Below are 17,693 nucleotides of genomic sequence, written 5' to 3' on the forward strand. Positions count from 1 at the left end.
TTAACATCATTGCCGCTTTAGCGGCAGAAAACTGCTGCTAAAGCGGCGATAATGGGCTTGATAATACGTCGTACAGAATTGCCATAGAAGCCCATGTTGACACCAGAACAGGGGCTTCTATGCGAATTCACAAGGGCATATTATCAAGCCCATTATCGCCGCTTTAGGAGCAGTTTTCCGCCGCTAAAGCGGCGATAATGTTAACGCCGTTTCTTGATAATATGCTCCTAAGTCTTTTCAGCAGGATAACATTAAGCCACAGTGGAAGGGTGTGATAATGTTTTAGGGGGGTGGGAAAATGTCCTTCAAACTGGCTGGGTTCACCATACTCGTAATGCCAGCTGCAGTTGTGTGGGATGGTTAAGTCAGGGGTGGTAAGAGGGAGGTAACAGCTTTATTGGGCACCCTCAGGCTTCTCTTCTATGGCCTTCGCATCTACCTCCCTTTGCTGTTTCATACAAACACTGACCATCAGGCTTCCCATTTGCCCATTGCTGCTCCATATATATATACACGATGCGTATCGCACCCCCAACACACTTATTCCCCCCTTTATGCCATGACTATCAAGCTTCGGGTCTTTCTTTTGAATGCTCTAAGCCACTTATCAACTCTCCTCACTCATGGCGTGCCGTATACACCAAAGTCTCTACACTTCCTACCACCTCTTTCTGCTCCATACACAACACATGGCAATCCCTCTGTACCCCAAAAAGTTGCGATATTCAGCCATTTAATATTCTAACCTCATCTCCCTCGAGACGAAACGCTTCTGGTCATCTTCCATCTTGCTAGTCAATCATTAAATCCTTTATACGTGTCAGAAAGTGCTCTTTTGGTCTGTGAGGGTGGCCCTGTCAACTTACTAAAGCACAATCTTTTTACAACATAGTTCACCAAAACTCTGATCAGTCCCTGTCAGCTATACCACAAGAGGTTCAAGCAGTACCAAACACCATTAAAGTTAAGTACCTGAAACAATAAAGTTCCCAAAACAATTTAGAAAATTCAAGAAAAATAAAATTTAATCACACAATGACAAAACAAATGGGTAAAACAGAAAAGGGAGACAGGAAATATAAATTCCTGAAGAAAATGTCATTAAGTCCCCTGGAGGTAAAAGTTAATGTTAGTCACTGAGCATTACTCATAACGACCACTAGAGGTCGGTATTGCATCAAAAATTACAGCAAAGAAAAGTTACCAGTAAACTGTGCACTTTGGGACAGAATCCCTTCCTTTTCAGGTTGGTATAATCACATGCTTTCAATATTCCTGATGCTTTTCTAAGGGACTCCAGTAAAAGCTCCAAGGGTAGGCATGCCGCCATTCCCCTTTTTTCTGCTACAATCATGAGTCTCAATACTTGATGCTGGCAAGGCCACGCCTACAGCTCCCAGTTCTTCTGGGAATGGTTCTAGGAGTCATGTTTCTTTATAATAGATTGGTTTAGTACAGTCTATTCCCACCTCAGTAGAAGTTCTTCCACACAAGGTCAAGCAATGTACACCCTTTTGAGCCCTTCAGGCCAGCTACAGTTGACCTTTAGAGAGCAGTTTCAGCACTGTGGGTGGAAGTTGATAACAAAAGACCTTCGGGGTTCCTCCCCAGGAGGTCAGTCAAAATTGTTCTTTCTTTAGATGTTTTCTTCAGAATCTAGGATTGTTCTGAGGGGCTGTACTAGTGAGCTTGATTTATCTATTGAACTAGCCAATGAGTGGAGAGTTCTTTTTGTCCATTTTCAGCAGACTTCCCACCAAAACACACCACTCTTTTTTTTAGCACTTCCTTGTCTGTAAATCGTTCCAGGGCCTCTGTTCAAGATGAACAAGTCAGATTCCCCACTCAGGAAGTCTGAATACTCCCCCAGATCCAGCCATATGGAAATAAGGAACCAGCTCTTCTTCCTGATATGGGAACATCCTGCCCTCTTGTTATTGGGAGAGAGGAATGTCTGTGAGCCAAATCTGAATGAAAGGCATTTGTTGGTGGGGCTCTTAATGGCATATTCATGCAAACAAACAGTATTGCTCTGGTCTGTTTGATGCCATCTGTTACTGCCTGCTTCACATGCCTACAGCAGCTGATTGCCCACTAATCTCCCCACAACATTCTTCTGGGCTTAAGAAGTTGTTGTGTTGTTTCCTGTCAGAAAAACACTTTATGCCTAATTGGAATTTTAATTATTGAGGCTGGGGAAATGCAGTTGAGCAGAACTAATTTAACGCTGCTTGGCTTTCAAGCTGCACAAAATATGATTTATCAGGGGAAACATCCTTTACAACGCGGTGTTTACACCGCGCGACCTTTACGACGCAGCCATTACAACGCAAGTCATTACTACGACTTGCGCTGGATGGCGCTGTTGCTTAAGGAATAGTTTGATTTTCTATTCCAACACCTTCCCTACTGTTACGTGGGCTGGGGTTGGAATAGAAAATTAATTAATCATCAATACAACACCCTCCGACGCAAGTCGTTGTAACGACTTGTGCTGTGAAAACAGCGTTGTAAAGTACCGCAATCAAAATGATCGCGTTGTACTGACGTACATCCTTTATCAGTAACCTTTCCACTACAGACATCACAATTCTTACTTTTACCAGTGAAATGGGTTTTTGGTATACTAGTAAAATGAACTTCCATGCAAGCTATCATCTTACAAGGCAAAACTGTACACATATACTTTTATCCACAAATCAGGCCCTCTAATATGAAAATTAAACTTTACCAACACAGCGACAAACAGCTTTTGATACCTAGATGCAATCAACATATACTTTTGTTTAGCATTTGGCATGACCCACTTCTATATATCAAGCGCTCTATTCTGTTGCCTGAAGGGAGGCTTAGCTTATGTATAATGTAGGTCAACTTCTTCTTGGTACTTGGGGTATGAACCTCTCTTGGTACCTGGGGTATGAACCTCTTCTTGGTACTTGGAGTATGAATCTCTTCTTGGTACTTGGGGTATGAACCTCTCTTGGTACCTGGGGTATGAACCTCTCTTTGTACTTGGGGTATGAACCTCTTCTTGGTACTTGGGGTATGTACCTCTTCTTGGTACTTGGGGTATATACCTCTTCTTGGTACTTGGGGTATGTACCTCTTCTTGGTACTTGGGGTATGTACCTCTTCTTGGTACTTGGGGTATGAACCTCTTCTTGGTACTTGGGGTATGTACCTCTTCTTGGTACTTGGGGTATGTACCTCTTCTTGGTACTTGGGGTATGAACCTCTTCTTGGTACTTGGGGTATATACCTCTTCTTGGTACTTGGGGTATATACCTCTTCTTGGTACTTGGGGTATATACCTCTTCTTGGTACTTGGGGTATATACCTCTTCTTGGTACTTGGGGTATGAACCTCTTCTTGGTACTTGGGGTATGAACCTCTTCTTGGTACTTGGGGTATAAACCTTTTCTTGGTAATTGGGGTATGAACCTCTTTTTGGTATTTGGGGTATGAACCTCTTCTTGGTACTTGGGGTATATACCTCTCCTTGGTACTTGGGGGTATGAACCTCTTCTTGGTACTTGGGGTATGAACCTCTTCTTGGTACTTGGGGTATATACCTCTTCTTGGTACTTGGGGTATGTACCTCTTCTTGGTACTTGGGGTATGTACCTCTTCTTGGTACTTGGGGTATGAACCTCTTCTTGGTACTTGGGGTATGTACCTCTTCTTGGTACTTGGGGTATGTACCTCTTCTTGGTACTTGGGGTATGAACCTCTTCTTGGTACTTGGGGTATATACCTCTTCTTGGTACTTGGGGTATGAACCTCTTCTTGGTACTTGGGGTATATACCTCTTCTTGGTACTTGGGGTATATACCTCTTCTTGGTACTTGGGGTATATACCTCTTCTTGGTACTTGGGGTATATACCTCTTCTTGGTACTTGGGGTATATACCTCTTCTTGGGAGTTGGGGTATGAACCTCTTCTTGGTACTTGGGGTATGAACCTCTTCTTGGTACTTGGGGTATATACCTCTTCTTGGCACTTGGGGTATGAACCACTTCTTGGTACTTGGGGTATATACCTCTTCTTGGTACTTGGGGTATGTACCTCTTCTTGGTACTTGGGGTATATACCTCTTCTTGGTACTTGGGGTATGAACCTCTCCTTGGTACTTGGGGTATATACCTCTTCTTGGCACTTGGGGTATATACCTCTCCTTGGTACTTGGGGGTATGAACCTCTTCTTGGTACTTGGGGTATGAACCTCTTCTTGGTACTTGGGGTATATACCTCTTCTTGGTACTTGGGGTATGAACCTCTTCTTGGTACTTGGGGTATATACCTCTTCTTGGCACTTGGGGTATATACCTCTTCTTGGTACTTGGGGTATATACCTCGTCTTGGTACTTGGGGTATGAACCTCTTCTTGGTACTTGGGGTATATACCTCTTCTTGATACTTGGGGGTTGAACCTCTTCTTGGTACTTGGGGTATGAACCTCTCTTGGCACTTGGGGTATGAACCTCTTCTTGGTAAATAGGGTATTAAAGGCAAGTGAAAGAGAATAAAAGCATGACAGTGGGGGTGTCACCTGCCTCCTTACCGATTTTGGAAAAGGGGGGTGGTGATGGACAGAGTTTCTGAATGATGCAGAATACTCTTACCAAGTCAATAGATCATGGTTTTAATCCATCACCGTTTTTTAGCTCACTGCACCATCCCAGCTCAGAACCTGGCTATATGCAAATTAGTCTGTTCCTGTCCCAGTGCATGATGGGAACAGGGCAAACCAAACTACCAAGCCAATTCTTATACTGGGAAGGAAACAAGCTTCCGGGGACCGGTTTCTGGCATCACAGCCTTCTTCGGCCCGGCTTGCTTGAATCCTGATGGTGCAATGAGCAAGGGACTCACGTCTGAGTATACCCTCCCACACATAGTGTGGATAAAACTGATTTTGGAAAAGGGGGGTGGTGATGGACAGAGTTTCTGAATGATACAGAATACTCTTACCAAGTCAATAGATCATGGTTTTAATCCATCACCGTTTTTTAGCTCACTGCACCATCCCAGCTCAGAACCTGGCTATATGCAAATTAGTCTGTTCCTGTCCCAGTGCATGATGGGAACAGAGCAAACCAAACTACCAAGCCAATTCTTATACTGGGAAGGAAACAAGCTTCCGGGGACCGGTTTCTGGCATCACAGCCTTCTTCGGCCCGGCTTGCTTGAATCCTGATGGTGCAATGAGCAAGGGACTCACGTCTGAATATACCCTCCCACACATAGTGTGGATAAAACCGATTTTGGAAAAGGGGGGTGGTGATGGACAGAGTTTCTGAATGATGCAGAATACTCTTACCAAGTCAATAGATCATGGTTTTAATCCATCACCGTTTTTTAGCTCACTGCACCATCCCAGCTCAGAACCTGGCTATATGCAAATTAGTCTGTTCCTGTCCCAGTGCATGATGGGAACAGGGCAAACCAAACTACCAAGCCAATTCTTATACTGGGAAGGAAACAAGCTTCCGGGGACCGGTTTCTGGCATCACAGCCTTCTTCGGCCCGGCTTGCTTGAATCCTGATGGTGCAATGTGCAAGGGACTCACGTCTGAGTATACCCTCCCACACATAGTGTGGATAAAACCGATTTTGGAAAAGGGGGTGGTGATGGACAGAGTTTCTGAATGATGCAGAATACTCTTACCAAGTCAATAGATCATGGTTTTAATCCATCACCGTTTTTTAGCTCACTGCACCATCCCAGCTCAGAACCTGGCTATATGCAAATTAGACTGTTCCTGTCCCAGTGCATGATGGGAACAGGGCAAACCAAACTACCAAGCCAATTCTTATACTGGGAAGGAAACAAGCTTCCGGGGACCGGTTTCTGGCATCACAGCCTTCTTCGGCCCGGCTTGCTTGAATCCTGATGGTGCAATGAGCAAGGGACTCACATCTGAGTATACCCTCCCACACATAGTGTGGATAAAACCGATTTTGGAAAAGGGGGGTGGTGATGGACAGAGTTTCTGAATGATGCAGAATACTCTTACCAAGTCAATAGATCATGGTTTTAATCCATCACCGTTTTTTAGCTCACTGCACCATCCCAGCTCAGAACCTGGCTATATGCAAATTAGTCTGTTCCTGTCCCAGTGCATGATGGGAACAGGGCAAACCAAACTACCAAGCCAATTCTTATACTGGGAAGGAAACAAGCTTCCGGGGACCGGTTTCTGGCATCACAGCCTTCTTCGGCCCGGCTTGCTTGAATCCTGATGGTGCAATGAGCAAGGGACTCCCGTCTGAGTATACCCTCCCACACACCTGCCTCCTTACCTCCAGGGTGCCGGCCTTCAGGAGGTTGATCTGGTCGGGCTGGGAGAGGTCACAGAATCCTGGGATGCGTTTGGCAAACTCCACCACCTCCTTGACAGCCGGTGTGAAGCTCATGGCAAACTCCTCCCAGACTTGCTGGCCTGACTTGCGGGGGTCAATGCAGGGGGTCAAACTCATTGGGCACACCTGCAATTACAGAACAATTGGCTTGAAGAACAAAGAGGGTACCATTATGCAGCAAGTGACATGTCAGAGACGAGGAAGCAAACAGTACAGTGTCATGCATGCAGGGGAATAACGCAGGCCCCTGCAGCTTAAAACAGTGCAGGGGGGCCTAGATCTCCAGGTGCCCCCCATTCAGCACAAGGCCAATGAATATCTGTGAGATAAGGGGGACTCAGGGGCTTCTCTTCCCATTCTGCACAAGGCTCATCAGTTTGTGTTTCACCACTGCGTGCATGTCTTTCTTTTCAGAAACCTAAGACTATGCATTGCCTTGAAAATATTAATACATACTATTTGAAATTAAAGGTATGCTATATTAGCCAGCACCATGAACCCATCTGATTATTACAGTAAAAGACATTAAGCCTCATCAAGCAATTATTGTGCCAATGATTATAGCTTTAATGCCAAATACTGTGTCAGTCATTAAAACCCTTTCAGATGGTTATAGTGACAGTATTAGTGCGACTATCAGACCTTTATTGGGACGGTCCGCCCCTCTCAGATCAATACCTTTGTAATCTCTGAGGCAGCCAGCCTTAGAGACATTTTAGGGTCCATCACCAAATCATACAGGGAAGGTCAATTATTCTACACTCTCACCCTGCCAATGATCAGGCACACCTATTATTGTGCCAGGAAGCATGCCCCCATAAAACATATTTACCAGTAACCCCAAAAGACAGGCATTTGTCATCAAGCAGTAGCTCTGACAGTGATCACGCCTACATCGGATACTTGTTGGACTACACAGGTACATTCGTTTACGACACGTGCACTGTGTGAAGACAGAATCACATATGCACTGTCCAGAGGTACACACACGTACAGCAAGGTACTAGTTAAGTTACTCGTTTATACCACATGTGCATTATATGGCTAAATGCAAGTGTGCACTGTTGAGACAGAAACACATATGCACTCTGTAGAGATGCACACATGTACAGCAATGTGCAATAACTTTCAGGTCAGTTTAGTTAGTAGTGCATTACAAATATGGGCAGTACAGGCAGATTTAAATGTGCAAAATATAGAGAGATGCACACAAGCATAGCAATGTGCAAGTTGGCTTCATAGTAACATGTGTTTACACAGACAGATGTAAATGTGCACAGAGAGGTGGATACATCTACAATAATGTACAAGTTAGCTCAGCAGTCTATTTCACACGTGTGCTGGATAGACAGATGCACACACTCCAAGCACAGAGATGCGCGCATGTCCAACAATATGAAAGTTAGCCAATAATTTATAAGACGATGTATACTACCTATATAGACATCTGTGCAAGTTGGCTCAATAGTTTATCACAGAGGTTCATTCCACAGCCATATGCACATGTATGCGGTACAGAGACATGCACACATGCAGCAATGTGTAGATTCGCTCAGTGCACTGTACAGAGGCACACACACACTGTCTCCAGATGCACACATGCACAACAATGCGCATTAGCTCAATAGTGAATTACAGATGTGCACTATGAAGAGAAATTCAAATATGAAGAGAGATGTGGACATTAGTTTAGTAGTTAATTATTACACAGCTGCACTTCACAATACATTCACACAAGTCTAGACATGTATATATTGGCTCGGTATTTGATTACACATTTGCACTACACAGAGAGACAGAGGCACACATGTACGGTGATGCACACATTAGAATCACACACGTGTGTCACATGTCTAGTGATGTGCACTTTAGTTCGGTGAATTATTTGTATACACTTTTGGTTACAACTACAAAATGTATGGTGCTTTTAAATGTTGTATCTTTAAGGTGTTGATACAGAAGTTGCTTACGTTGTGTAAATGTGTCTTTCTTTACATATGTAGTATAGCACAGGCACCTGGGACTACTATGTTTTGTTATGGTAAGCTATGTTGTGTTGCATACATTTGTAAAGTGTGCTATCACGTGCCAGGGCATCCTGGCACTGAGCAGGTTTGTGCCTAGCCCTACATGTTGTAGTAAGGTTAATTGAAAAGGCAGGTTTTCAGCTTCTTGCAGAATTCAAGAAGAGACGAGGCGGCTCTGATGTGGAGTGGGAGGATGTTCCATGCTTTAGATGTGATGTAAGAGAACAGCTGTCCCCTGATCTGGTTCTGCTTATGTGTGGGATGTGTGCGAGTAGGGGTCCTGCGGAACAGAGGTGTCCGGGTGGTGGGTGGAAGGAGCTGTGACTGTTCAAGTAGGAGGGGCCTCATTTGTGTAGTGCCTTGAATGTGTGTGAAGAGTTTGAAATGAGCACATGTGTGCATCAGGAGCCAGTGAAGCTCTCTGAGGTGTGGTGTGATGTGAGTCCTGTGTGAGTTGTTGAGGGCAAGTCTGCCTGCTGGACAGTGCCATGTGTGTGCTGAGCCCAGGATCTGGACACAAGTCCTGCAATGAATTATTTCCAGAGGTTTGTTTACTACTGGATTCTGGAGAAACACCCTGGAAGAAGTAGGCTCTGGAAGATGCCAGGTTATTCTCCAAACTGACCTCTTGCCACAAATCCAACCTTGAATCCAGGCTGGGCTCAGCAAACCCTTGGCACTGCACGGCAGGCTGGCAGCTGAGATCAGGTCAGCCTATATTTTCTGGTTGATTCTGATGCACACCAAATCTATCCTAATGAACAAACACCCCCCCTCCCCACCCACACACGCACCTTGAAGCACAGCATCCAGAGAACCCAGGCTGGTCCCCTGGTGTCTACAAGGAGGAGTGCATTATTTTGTCTGCAGTGTATTGCCACCTACCCCACCCTCTGTTTGGTAAACCATAAGAAGGAACATATTACTGTACCAGGTGGGTTTTTTGCACTACTCCCCGTGAGTAGTTTCTGGTGAGGCCAGGGCGCACATGTTTGAAAGCAGGGGCCGGGTTGCACTTTCCATGCATAAGGCCACTGGAGTGGTCACCACCATGCCAAGTGGGCAAGTAGGCGGCGTTTCCACCTGGATGATGCATTTGGCTACTGCCTCTGTGCGGCCCATGCTGATGCAGCTGGTTATGACCAGCTGGACAAATGAGGCCACTGGTGCTCGCGGGTTGATCTTCGGCAGTAGTATTCATTCTTGCCCCACTCAGCAGCCACTCTGGGCCCGCCGCTGGGTCCCCCGGCTGCCCCTGGTTGTACATGAATGTGTCCTGCTGGACTCTGGTCACGCGTCTGATGACATCCTCCTTGGACATGTTGGCAGAGGGTGGCGAAGCCTGAAAAGAGGTTGAGCGGCCTACGTAGCTCCCTGAAGCCTGCTGCGTCTGGGCGGCCAGCTGTTGAGGAGGCACCATTGGTATATGTGGTGGAACTGGATGATCAGGCACAACATCTTTTTGCATCTGGCTGCCAAACTGGCCACTCATCATGGTCTTCATGGCGCTTTGCATGTCCAGCAGCATTCGTTGCTTCTCTATTTTGGGTGTGCGGCCAAAGCGCACGGCTGCAGAGGAGAGAGGTAACAACTGTTAGTGGAACACAAGAGAAGTATCCTCATTCTTTAAGTCGAATGGAGAAAAGGCAGTCTTATGAGAGAGCACTGGGGTCTCTAAGGAGGAGGCTGGTGGCGCCAGTCTCTCCCTTATACCACCACACTGCGGAAGGCGTCCCTATGCGGGTGCCGACAGAAATACAGGCAGCACCTTGCCACACACATGAATATGCCCAACTACTAAAAAGTAGCAATAGTTTTAAGGCAATACATGAGCCTCCATGTTTACATAAAATGTTAAATATGAATTCATCTATCTATCTATCTATCTATCTATCTATCTATCTATCTATCTATCCATCTACACACAAACACCCACACAGAACTTTGGATTTCCTGTGATGATCTAAAAAAGGACCCGTAACTGTGAGCCTTAGATGTCTGTTCCAGAAGAATAACTTAGCAGCTACCCTTGGTAAGCTTAAGTATGTGGCAGACATTACTTATTGATTGACCGAATTATTTTAAGCGTTCAACATCAATGCTTTGAATTTTGTTTCTAGAAACATAATGTGGTGGCAATAACACCGAGTGCTACCCTATGTGAAAAGTACTGACGCAAGAGTCAGGAAATTATTTGGGATGATAAACTTGAGATTCACCGTCTAAAATTGATTATAAATTACTCTTTGTATTTAAAAGAAATGTTATTTTATTGCACACTTCTTCGAAGTATTTCAGTCTATTTGTTTTGGGGTTTCTCAGACTATGAAAATCTTAACTTGCATACAATAATACCTAGGACAGTCAAGTGTGCCAGCTATTAAAAGCTTTCTCTGTGGCCATGGTGGGGTACTTGATTTTTTGATTCAACATCATATTACCTCCAATCTTTAATACTTGCAAGCCATCCAACAAGTGTGACTAACCCTTCATTCAAAAACCGCATAACATTATTTTTGGCCTTTCACTTACCCTGAACCATTTGACACATTTAAGTTTGTAACTTTATAGTGAATTTTTCTTTGCACTAGGATGTCGTTTTCATTACAAATATCCCTTTTGATTGAAAGAAGTAGACTCCTCATACATTTGTGGTGCAACCGCCATGGACAATTGTCTTTCACCAATCATTTATTCCTTATTAACATAAAACAAGTGATACCAGTGGTGACTGAGTATGTGGTGTTATATTCCCATATCACGCCAAAGTCTGCTTGTTCCCATGGAATACCCACCGAATACTGTAGTTGAACAGTAAATTGATACTTTCTTTCATTACACAATTAGATCTTTCAAAACACCCATACATTTGAGGATAATAGGATGACACTTACGATTCACCATAATTTCAGTATTCAATTTCAGATATCAACAGCCAGACCCCACTGTTCAGCACTATTTCCTTTAAAATATCTGAATGGAGAAATACCTACAACTACTTCAACAAAAATGGAGAATCCAAACACTAGCCACTGGAGCACATCTCTCTTTTTACTATCCTCAACCCTTGTGGAGAAAAAATTGTCTACTCATAAAATAAAATGCCATTCTCTGCTGTCACCTCTACAGCAATATCTCTTTTCTTAATAGCTTCTTAGCAGTTCCGCCTTCATTGGGCCACACCAAGCAGAGAGTTCAAACACTTGATTATAACAAGTGGTGTTCTGTGGTCCTAAGGAACGTTTTCCACTACTTGAGGTGTGTGTAGTGTTTGCACTGCTGGTATTACATAAAGATTTTCTGTTTTAGGGTCAGCAAAGGTTTCTCATTTTACACAGAGATTTCAGAATGCAGCATATTGCCTTGTAGGAGTCTTATGACATAGAGATCATGTATTGCAAGCCGTGTGCTCTTGCCATTATCACATATGTCTCAAGGTGGCCTGACATAATTTCCACGGAGGAAGCTGCCCAAAGGGGATAGCTTTCACTTTGCAAATTTGTTACAATCTCTTCTGAGAAGATGGTAGGTAACTTTTTAATGCTTTGAGACAACAATTGCAATCCCAGACCATCAATATATACCATTGTGAATCGAAGGCACGAGGGTACGCCTCTTTAGTTCGCCATTACCATCTGTGATTCGAAGCGGGTAAGAAAAACGTTTTTGTGAACCAGAAAGATTTTTCCAACTCACAAAAGGGGCTGCGTAAATCACCAGACAGCATTTAGCAGTAGCAAATTCTGGTAGCATTAGCAACTGAAAAATGGTTTCTTATATCTGGTCCTAAATCTTTGGGCCCTTTTAGATGTTGTGAGTACAGTGATTGCAGCCCTTATACAGCACACATCACAAAAGTACGTTTTGCACTTCAAAAGTATATGTTGGCCAACTCAGCGACATTCACTCTATTAACTTTGACTTAAAAATCTTTGCAGAAGGTACAATAACAAGCCAGGCTATCGTAAAGGCATTTGAATGTCAGGTTACACATTCATCTCTGCTGCAAGCACTTAATCTATTGAGATGTCCCTTAAAGGATAATAGGAAATAGATACATTAAAATATATCTGTGGGTAAAACAAGCTGCTAGTGTCACAAAAATGCAGGAGGGACTGTATTAGGAAAAAAGGAAGGCATATTTCAGAACAATGCCAAAAGGCAGGACTTACAGGAAATCAACAGATTTCATAACACACCATGGATGCTAAAAGGCCAGGAAAGCTCAGGTGGAGTCAGATTTCACAGCTCAGCTCAGAATACTGCCAATTTGCATTGTGTCCACTGTAAGCACTTCACCTGAAGGAGGAGCTTGTGAGCCCCGATATGTATATTTGTATTGTGTGTGTGTTACCCGGTAGGGTACCCGGGCGCCTACAAAGAGTGGTGCTGTCCTGGCTGGAGCCTATTGGAAGAGCCAGGTTTTCACCTTCTTGTAGAAGTTGGTGATGCAGCTGGCGGCTTGGATGTGGAAGGGGAGGTATTTTCCAGCTTTGGGGGGTAGGCAGCCGCGGTCTGTGCAGGTGACAGCGGTGGGGTGGTGGGGATGGGGGGTATTTCAAGGGACGAATTTATTTAATTTTCCCCCAGCATCGTCCTTTAAAATACCCCCCTCTGCGGCCCCACTGCCCTACCGCTGTTTGACGAACAGAGAAGCCTGGTAGTATAGGGCCCGATTCACAGAACTAACTTAAGACAAAATCCTAAACTTACTACTTTTGGTATTCACAGAAGTTAGGCTTTTGTCTTAAGTTTGTCTTAAGACAGACTTAAGACAGATTTAAGACAGACTTAAGACAGATTTAAGACAGACTTAAGTTAGGATTTTGTCTTAAGTCTGTCTTAAGACAAACTTAAGACAAAATCCTAACTTCTGTGAATACCAAAAGTAGTAAGTTTAGCATTTTGTCTTAAGTTAGTTCAGTGAATCGGGCCCATAGTGCCTTGTAAGTGTGTGTGAGGAGCTTGAAGAGGGCGCATTTGTGGATCGGGAACCAGAGGGCCAGACTTATGCATAGCATTATTGGTGCATTGTTTTCAGTCAGTGCTATCAAAGAGATCCAATCCTGGAGTGCTTGAATGCTGTGGTTATTGCAGAAGAAAATGCCGGTGTCATGGGCTAGGACCTACCGTCTCTGGACATGCCCACTGCCAGGCACTTCTTCAGGCGGCAAGGCTGGCAGCGGTTGCGGCTGAGTCGCACAATGCTGCAGCTCCCGCTCTCCAGGCACTTGCGGTACTGGGTGTTCTGCTGGATGCTCCTTCGGAAGAACCCCTAGTGCAAGAAAACACAGACATTCAGACTCAAGGGGCAAACACAGTTGTATGGGGTGGAGGGGGTCTTACAAGGTGCAACAGGGTTAAATGCTGAGGTGGCCATGATGAAGCGTGCAAAATTAAGACACTGGCCCTTCCCTCTCAACAATGGTATTAATAATAAATAGCATATAACTCTCTGCAGATAGCATACATACTTTATGTCGTGCTGTGTTCTATATGTTGTAGTTATACACAAAATTATTTAAAAAGAACCAGGATACAAGAAGTTAAAACCATGAGGTAAAATAAAATGACATTTAATGGTCCTGTGTGTATGAACATCATTGTTTTCCTCTGTAAACTCACTACTATGTGTAATCTTTGAGTTAGGGTACAGTTTTTCTCACATTAGATAGTTGTACTATGGTGATAACATTCAATTTGACCTGATCACTGTGGTAATAAATGGAAGAATATACACTTGTACAATTCTTATCCACATACCATGCTTTGTTTTACCACATTTAGGGCCCCATTAGGATGGCGGGCGGATCGCCCCCGCCTGGCCGGCGGTAGCCACCGCCGGCCCGGCGAGGGCGATGCGCCCGCCATCCTCCCATTAAAGACCCCCGCCATATTGCCATGGCGGAGGGTCCGCCGCGGACGGAAAGACCGTCTGCCGCTTTTCTGCCGGGTCGAGACGTCGACTGGGCGGAAAAGGGTTTAATATGGTGGTGGTGTCTGAAAGACACCGTCAGCCATATTACAATGTGGCCTTTCACATGCCTTTCCCTGGCGGCTTTGCCGCCATAGAAAGGCATGCAGAGTCTGCTTGGGGGCCTGTTGCAGGCCCCCATGGACTCTGGGGGGGTGGGTGGTGCACATGGGGGGTACCTATGGTACCCACCTGCCTTTCAATGAACAACGTGGCAGGCACTGCGCGGTGCCTGTCAAGTTGTGCATTGAAAAGCACAACATGCATTTTTAGCAATGCGGCGGGCAGTGCATTCAGCACCGCCCGCCGCAATTTTAAAAATGCGGGATGTGCCCGCCAGTGTGGCAGGTGCAGCCTAATGGAATGTACGGGACCGCTGCACCCTTAGCAGGCAGTCCCAGTTCCCACTGGTATGGCGGGCGGACAAAGTCATATTCAGCATTAAATATGTGTTCCCATGCCACCCAACACTTACAGCCTTCACCACAGAATCAAGAGACCTACAGATGTGGTTATACAATGTTTTACACTTCTAAAATTCCAAACAAAAAGTTCAGAATATTATCTTATCTCAAGTTAAGGATGAATTTTTCAGGCAGCCTTTCTTCCGAAGAGGACATTACTTTTCCTCCTTTTCTTCTCAATACATCCAGAAGGTGGTATTCTTTCTAGTGTAGCGTAACAGAACTCTTGATATGGAAATGCTAAGGGCTAGGGCGCTCAACCTCGGACCTGGGGATCTGGGTTCGAGTCTCGGTAACGACGCCAAAAAAACCTCCTGTGATTCTGGGCAAATCACTTAATCTCCCCGTGCCTAAAATTAATGTGTGTCCTCATGTAACGTAACTGGTGCTATGTAAAGCGCTCTGATACCTGATTCAGTTCGGGTCTAGTTCGCGCTATATAAAACTCTGCAAAAAAAAACCTGGGTCATCAAAAGCCTGCTTTTGTATTAGGACATTAGGAGAGATACTGATTAAAACATTTAAAACATTGTGAAACAGTATTCTCAGAGTGTGCTTATTAAAGGGAAATTTTACTACAAGATATAACGGCAAACTAAGGGGCATGTTTACAATAACTGGCGCATCCCTGCATATCAGCAGGGATGCGCCAGTTATTGTGCGCCACAGCTCCGCCATCATGGATGCGCCGCATTTCCAATGCAGCACACCATGGGGCAAAAACGTGACGCATCTGTGCCGTAAAAGGGGCGCATTGCTGGAGTTGCGTCGCAAGCGTGACGCAGCTCCAGCAATGCTCTGGGTGCCCTATCTAGTTAATGCTGCGTCAATCCTTACGCCTGCTTCAGGCAGGCGCAGGATTTTGACGCAGCATGGGCCTAAAAGTAACTGAGTGAAATCTTGTAGATTTCACTCAGCCACTTTTAGGAGGCGTTCCTGCGCCGGAACGCCCTTCCCCCCCCCCGCACAGGAACGCCTACATGTGGCGCAGGGCTTTACAACGTGACGCATCTCCCAGATGCGTCACGTTGCAAGTACCCCGCACCATGGGGCAGGATTTGCGCCGCCGCTGCGTCACAAAAGTGACGCAGCAGTGGTGTAAATGAGGCGCAAGGGGCTTGTAAATCTGCCCCCCAGTTCATGCACCAGTGCATCCAATTTAAAGGACTTTTATACAAAATATATTAGAAAACCTAGTTTAATCACAAGTTCATCCGATTTAAAGAAAGGTTTCGAGACTCTTGTAAATGATTCTTACTGTTGAAGTTAGCAGAAGGCTGAGGCCTCTCTCTGCCCTCTATATTCTGGCTCTACGTGCTGTGAATAGGTATTTGATTGGCTTCCCCTAAGCATCTCGAAAGCTGTTTTAGAATGTTGGCCTCAATCAAGACACAGCAGTTTTAATTCTGTGTTCCTGACTTCCTATGGGAACAGTGATGCTTTTCTGAAGATCACTGTATTGAGGTCTCCCCTAATACTATGATGTTTTCCCTATCCTGAAGTGATGTAGACAGAGCCTGCCAGAGCCTTAACCCTGAGCAGGCTAAAGGTCCTCCTGCACATGCCATTTTGGTATTTAGAGCTCTTAGTCCGTCCAAACTTTTTACTAGATCTCAAGGGTGTTAAAGTCTGAGAATTCTTTATAAAGTAATATTTAAAAAGATGAGACTGCTGTCCCAGAGTCCACCATGTACTGTATACAGAAGTCTGTCTAGTAGCGAACCAATAGATAGGCTGGAGCTCCACCAGAGACTGGCTGACATGGACATGCTCCAACAGTCTGAAAAGTACCCCCCCCCCCACCTCCCACCCTTCCAGAGTTAATGTGGGAATTTCTGTAGGCTGGAAGTACAGTGCAGACAGCAAAACTGAGTCACTGAGGGTGACCCACTGGGTAAACCCGAAGACATGACATCGCAATGAGATGAAGATTTTCACAAACAAGCTGTATTTACGTATGCATAAATATGGTATTTATAGAGCAGGAATCTACCTGCAAGGCATAAGACAGCTGAGCAGATTTAAATACAAAGATACAGTCAACAAGGGATTCCATATTCGGGGTATTTGTGTTGTGCGGTGTGAATGTGCCCGCCATCTTGGATTGGGAAGGTGTGGCAGGTGGCTTCATTATTACAACAAATGGAGATTGAAGCCTGGTTGGAGGTTATCATGAAAATGGCAACCCACAAGCTTGAATTTGTAATGCGAAGCAACAGGAAAATTTAAACCAACGCTTAACGGAGGTGGGAGCATATACACTGACACTTGCAAAGACCTAACAGCTCCTTCTATACTGGAAACTTTTTGACACTCCTGTAGCAGGCTGTACCCAGTTTTAAATGAGCTGTCTGTATGGGCCGAGCTGCAAACTGTGACGGCTGCCTGACCCTGCACCACCAACCCATATTTGCTGTGCTGCTTGTCCATGGTCCAGGGTAGTGGTTGTAAGCGCCATGGGGCTGGAAACAGCAAACAAACAGTCAGATTTAATAATTTCAGAACAGTCGCAAAGGTGCACCACTACACACAACAGAAAGCAGACACATAACAAATTATCAAGTCTGTGTCCATAGCATTTGTTCTTCAAGTTTCTTATTTTATTCAAACAGCAATGTATACTTCTCTCAAGTATTGAAGCCTTCACCGTCGTCAGCTTGCAGGAGGTATCGCCAGGCCGGTTCTCGACCCTATTAAGGTCGGAGCCGGTGATTGTCGTGGTATACTTGCAGCCCACCTTATCTCAGTGAGACTGTTGAATCCTATGCTGGGTATTATATCGTTGACTTCCTTAAATACTTGAGAGAAGTATACATCGCTGTTATAAGAACTCCTGGTGAAATAACTTTCGCCATTCTGCT

At 44.8% G+C, this 17,693-nt stretch overlaps 1 protein-coding gene across 1 annotated transcript in view; it reads right to left on the reverse strand.

Annotated features, from left to right (window-relative positions):
- Window positions 1-17,693, reverse strand: part of NR1D2 (nuclear receptor subfamily 1 group D member 2) — a 67,911-nt gene that overhangs the window by 22,005 nt on the left and 28,213 nt on the right. Inside the window, exons 4-6 of the mRNA XM_078664452.1 lie at window positions 13,525-13,669; window positions 9,326-9,963; window positions 6,308-6,493 (exon numbers count right to left, since the gene is read on the reverse strand). Of these exons, the coding sequence (XP_078520578.1) occupies window positions 6,308-6,493; window positions 9,326-9,963; window positions 13,525-13,669 (969 nt within the window). The remainder of the gene's footprint in view (window positions 1-6,307; window positions 6,494-9,325; window positions 9,964-13,524; window positions 13,670-17,693) is intronic.

This window comes from Lissotriton helveticus, chromosome 10 (assembly GCF_964261635.1).
Source record: "Lissotriton helveticus chromosome 10, aLisHel1.1, whole genome shotgun sequence".
Classification (NCBI taxonomy): domain Eukaryota; kingdom Metazoa; phylum Chordata; class Amphibia; order Caudata; family Salamandridae; genus Lissotriton; species Lissotriton helveticus.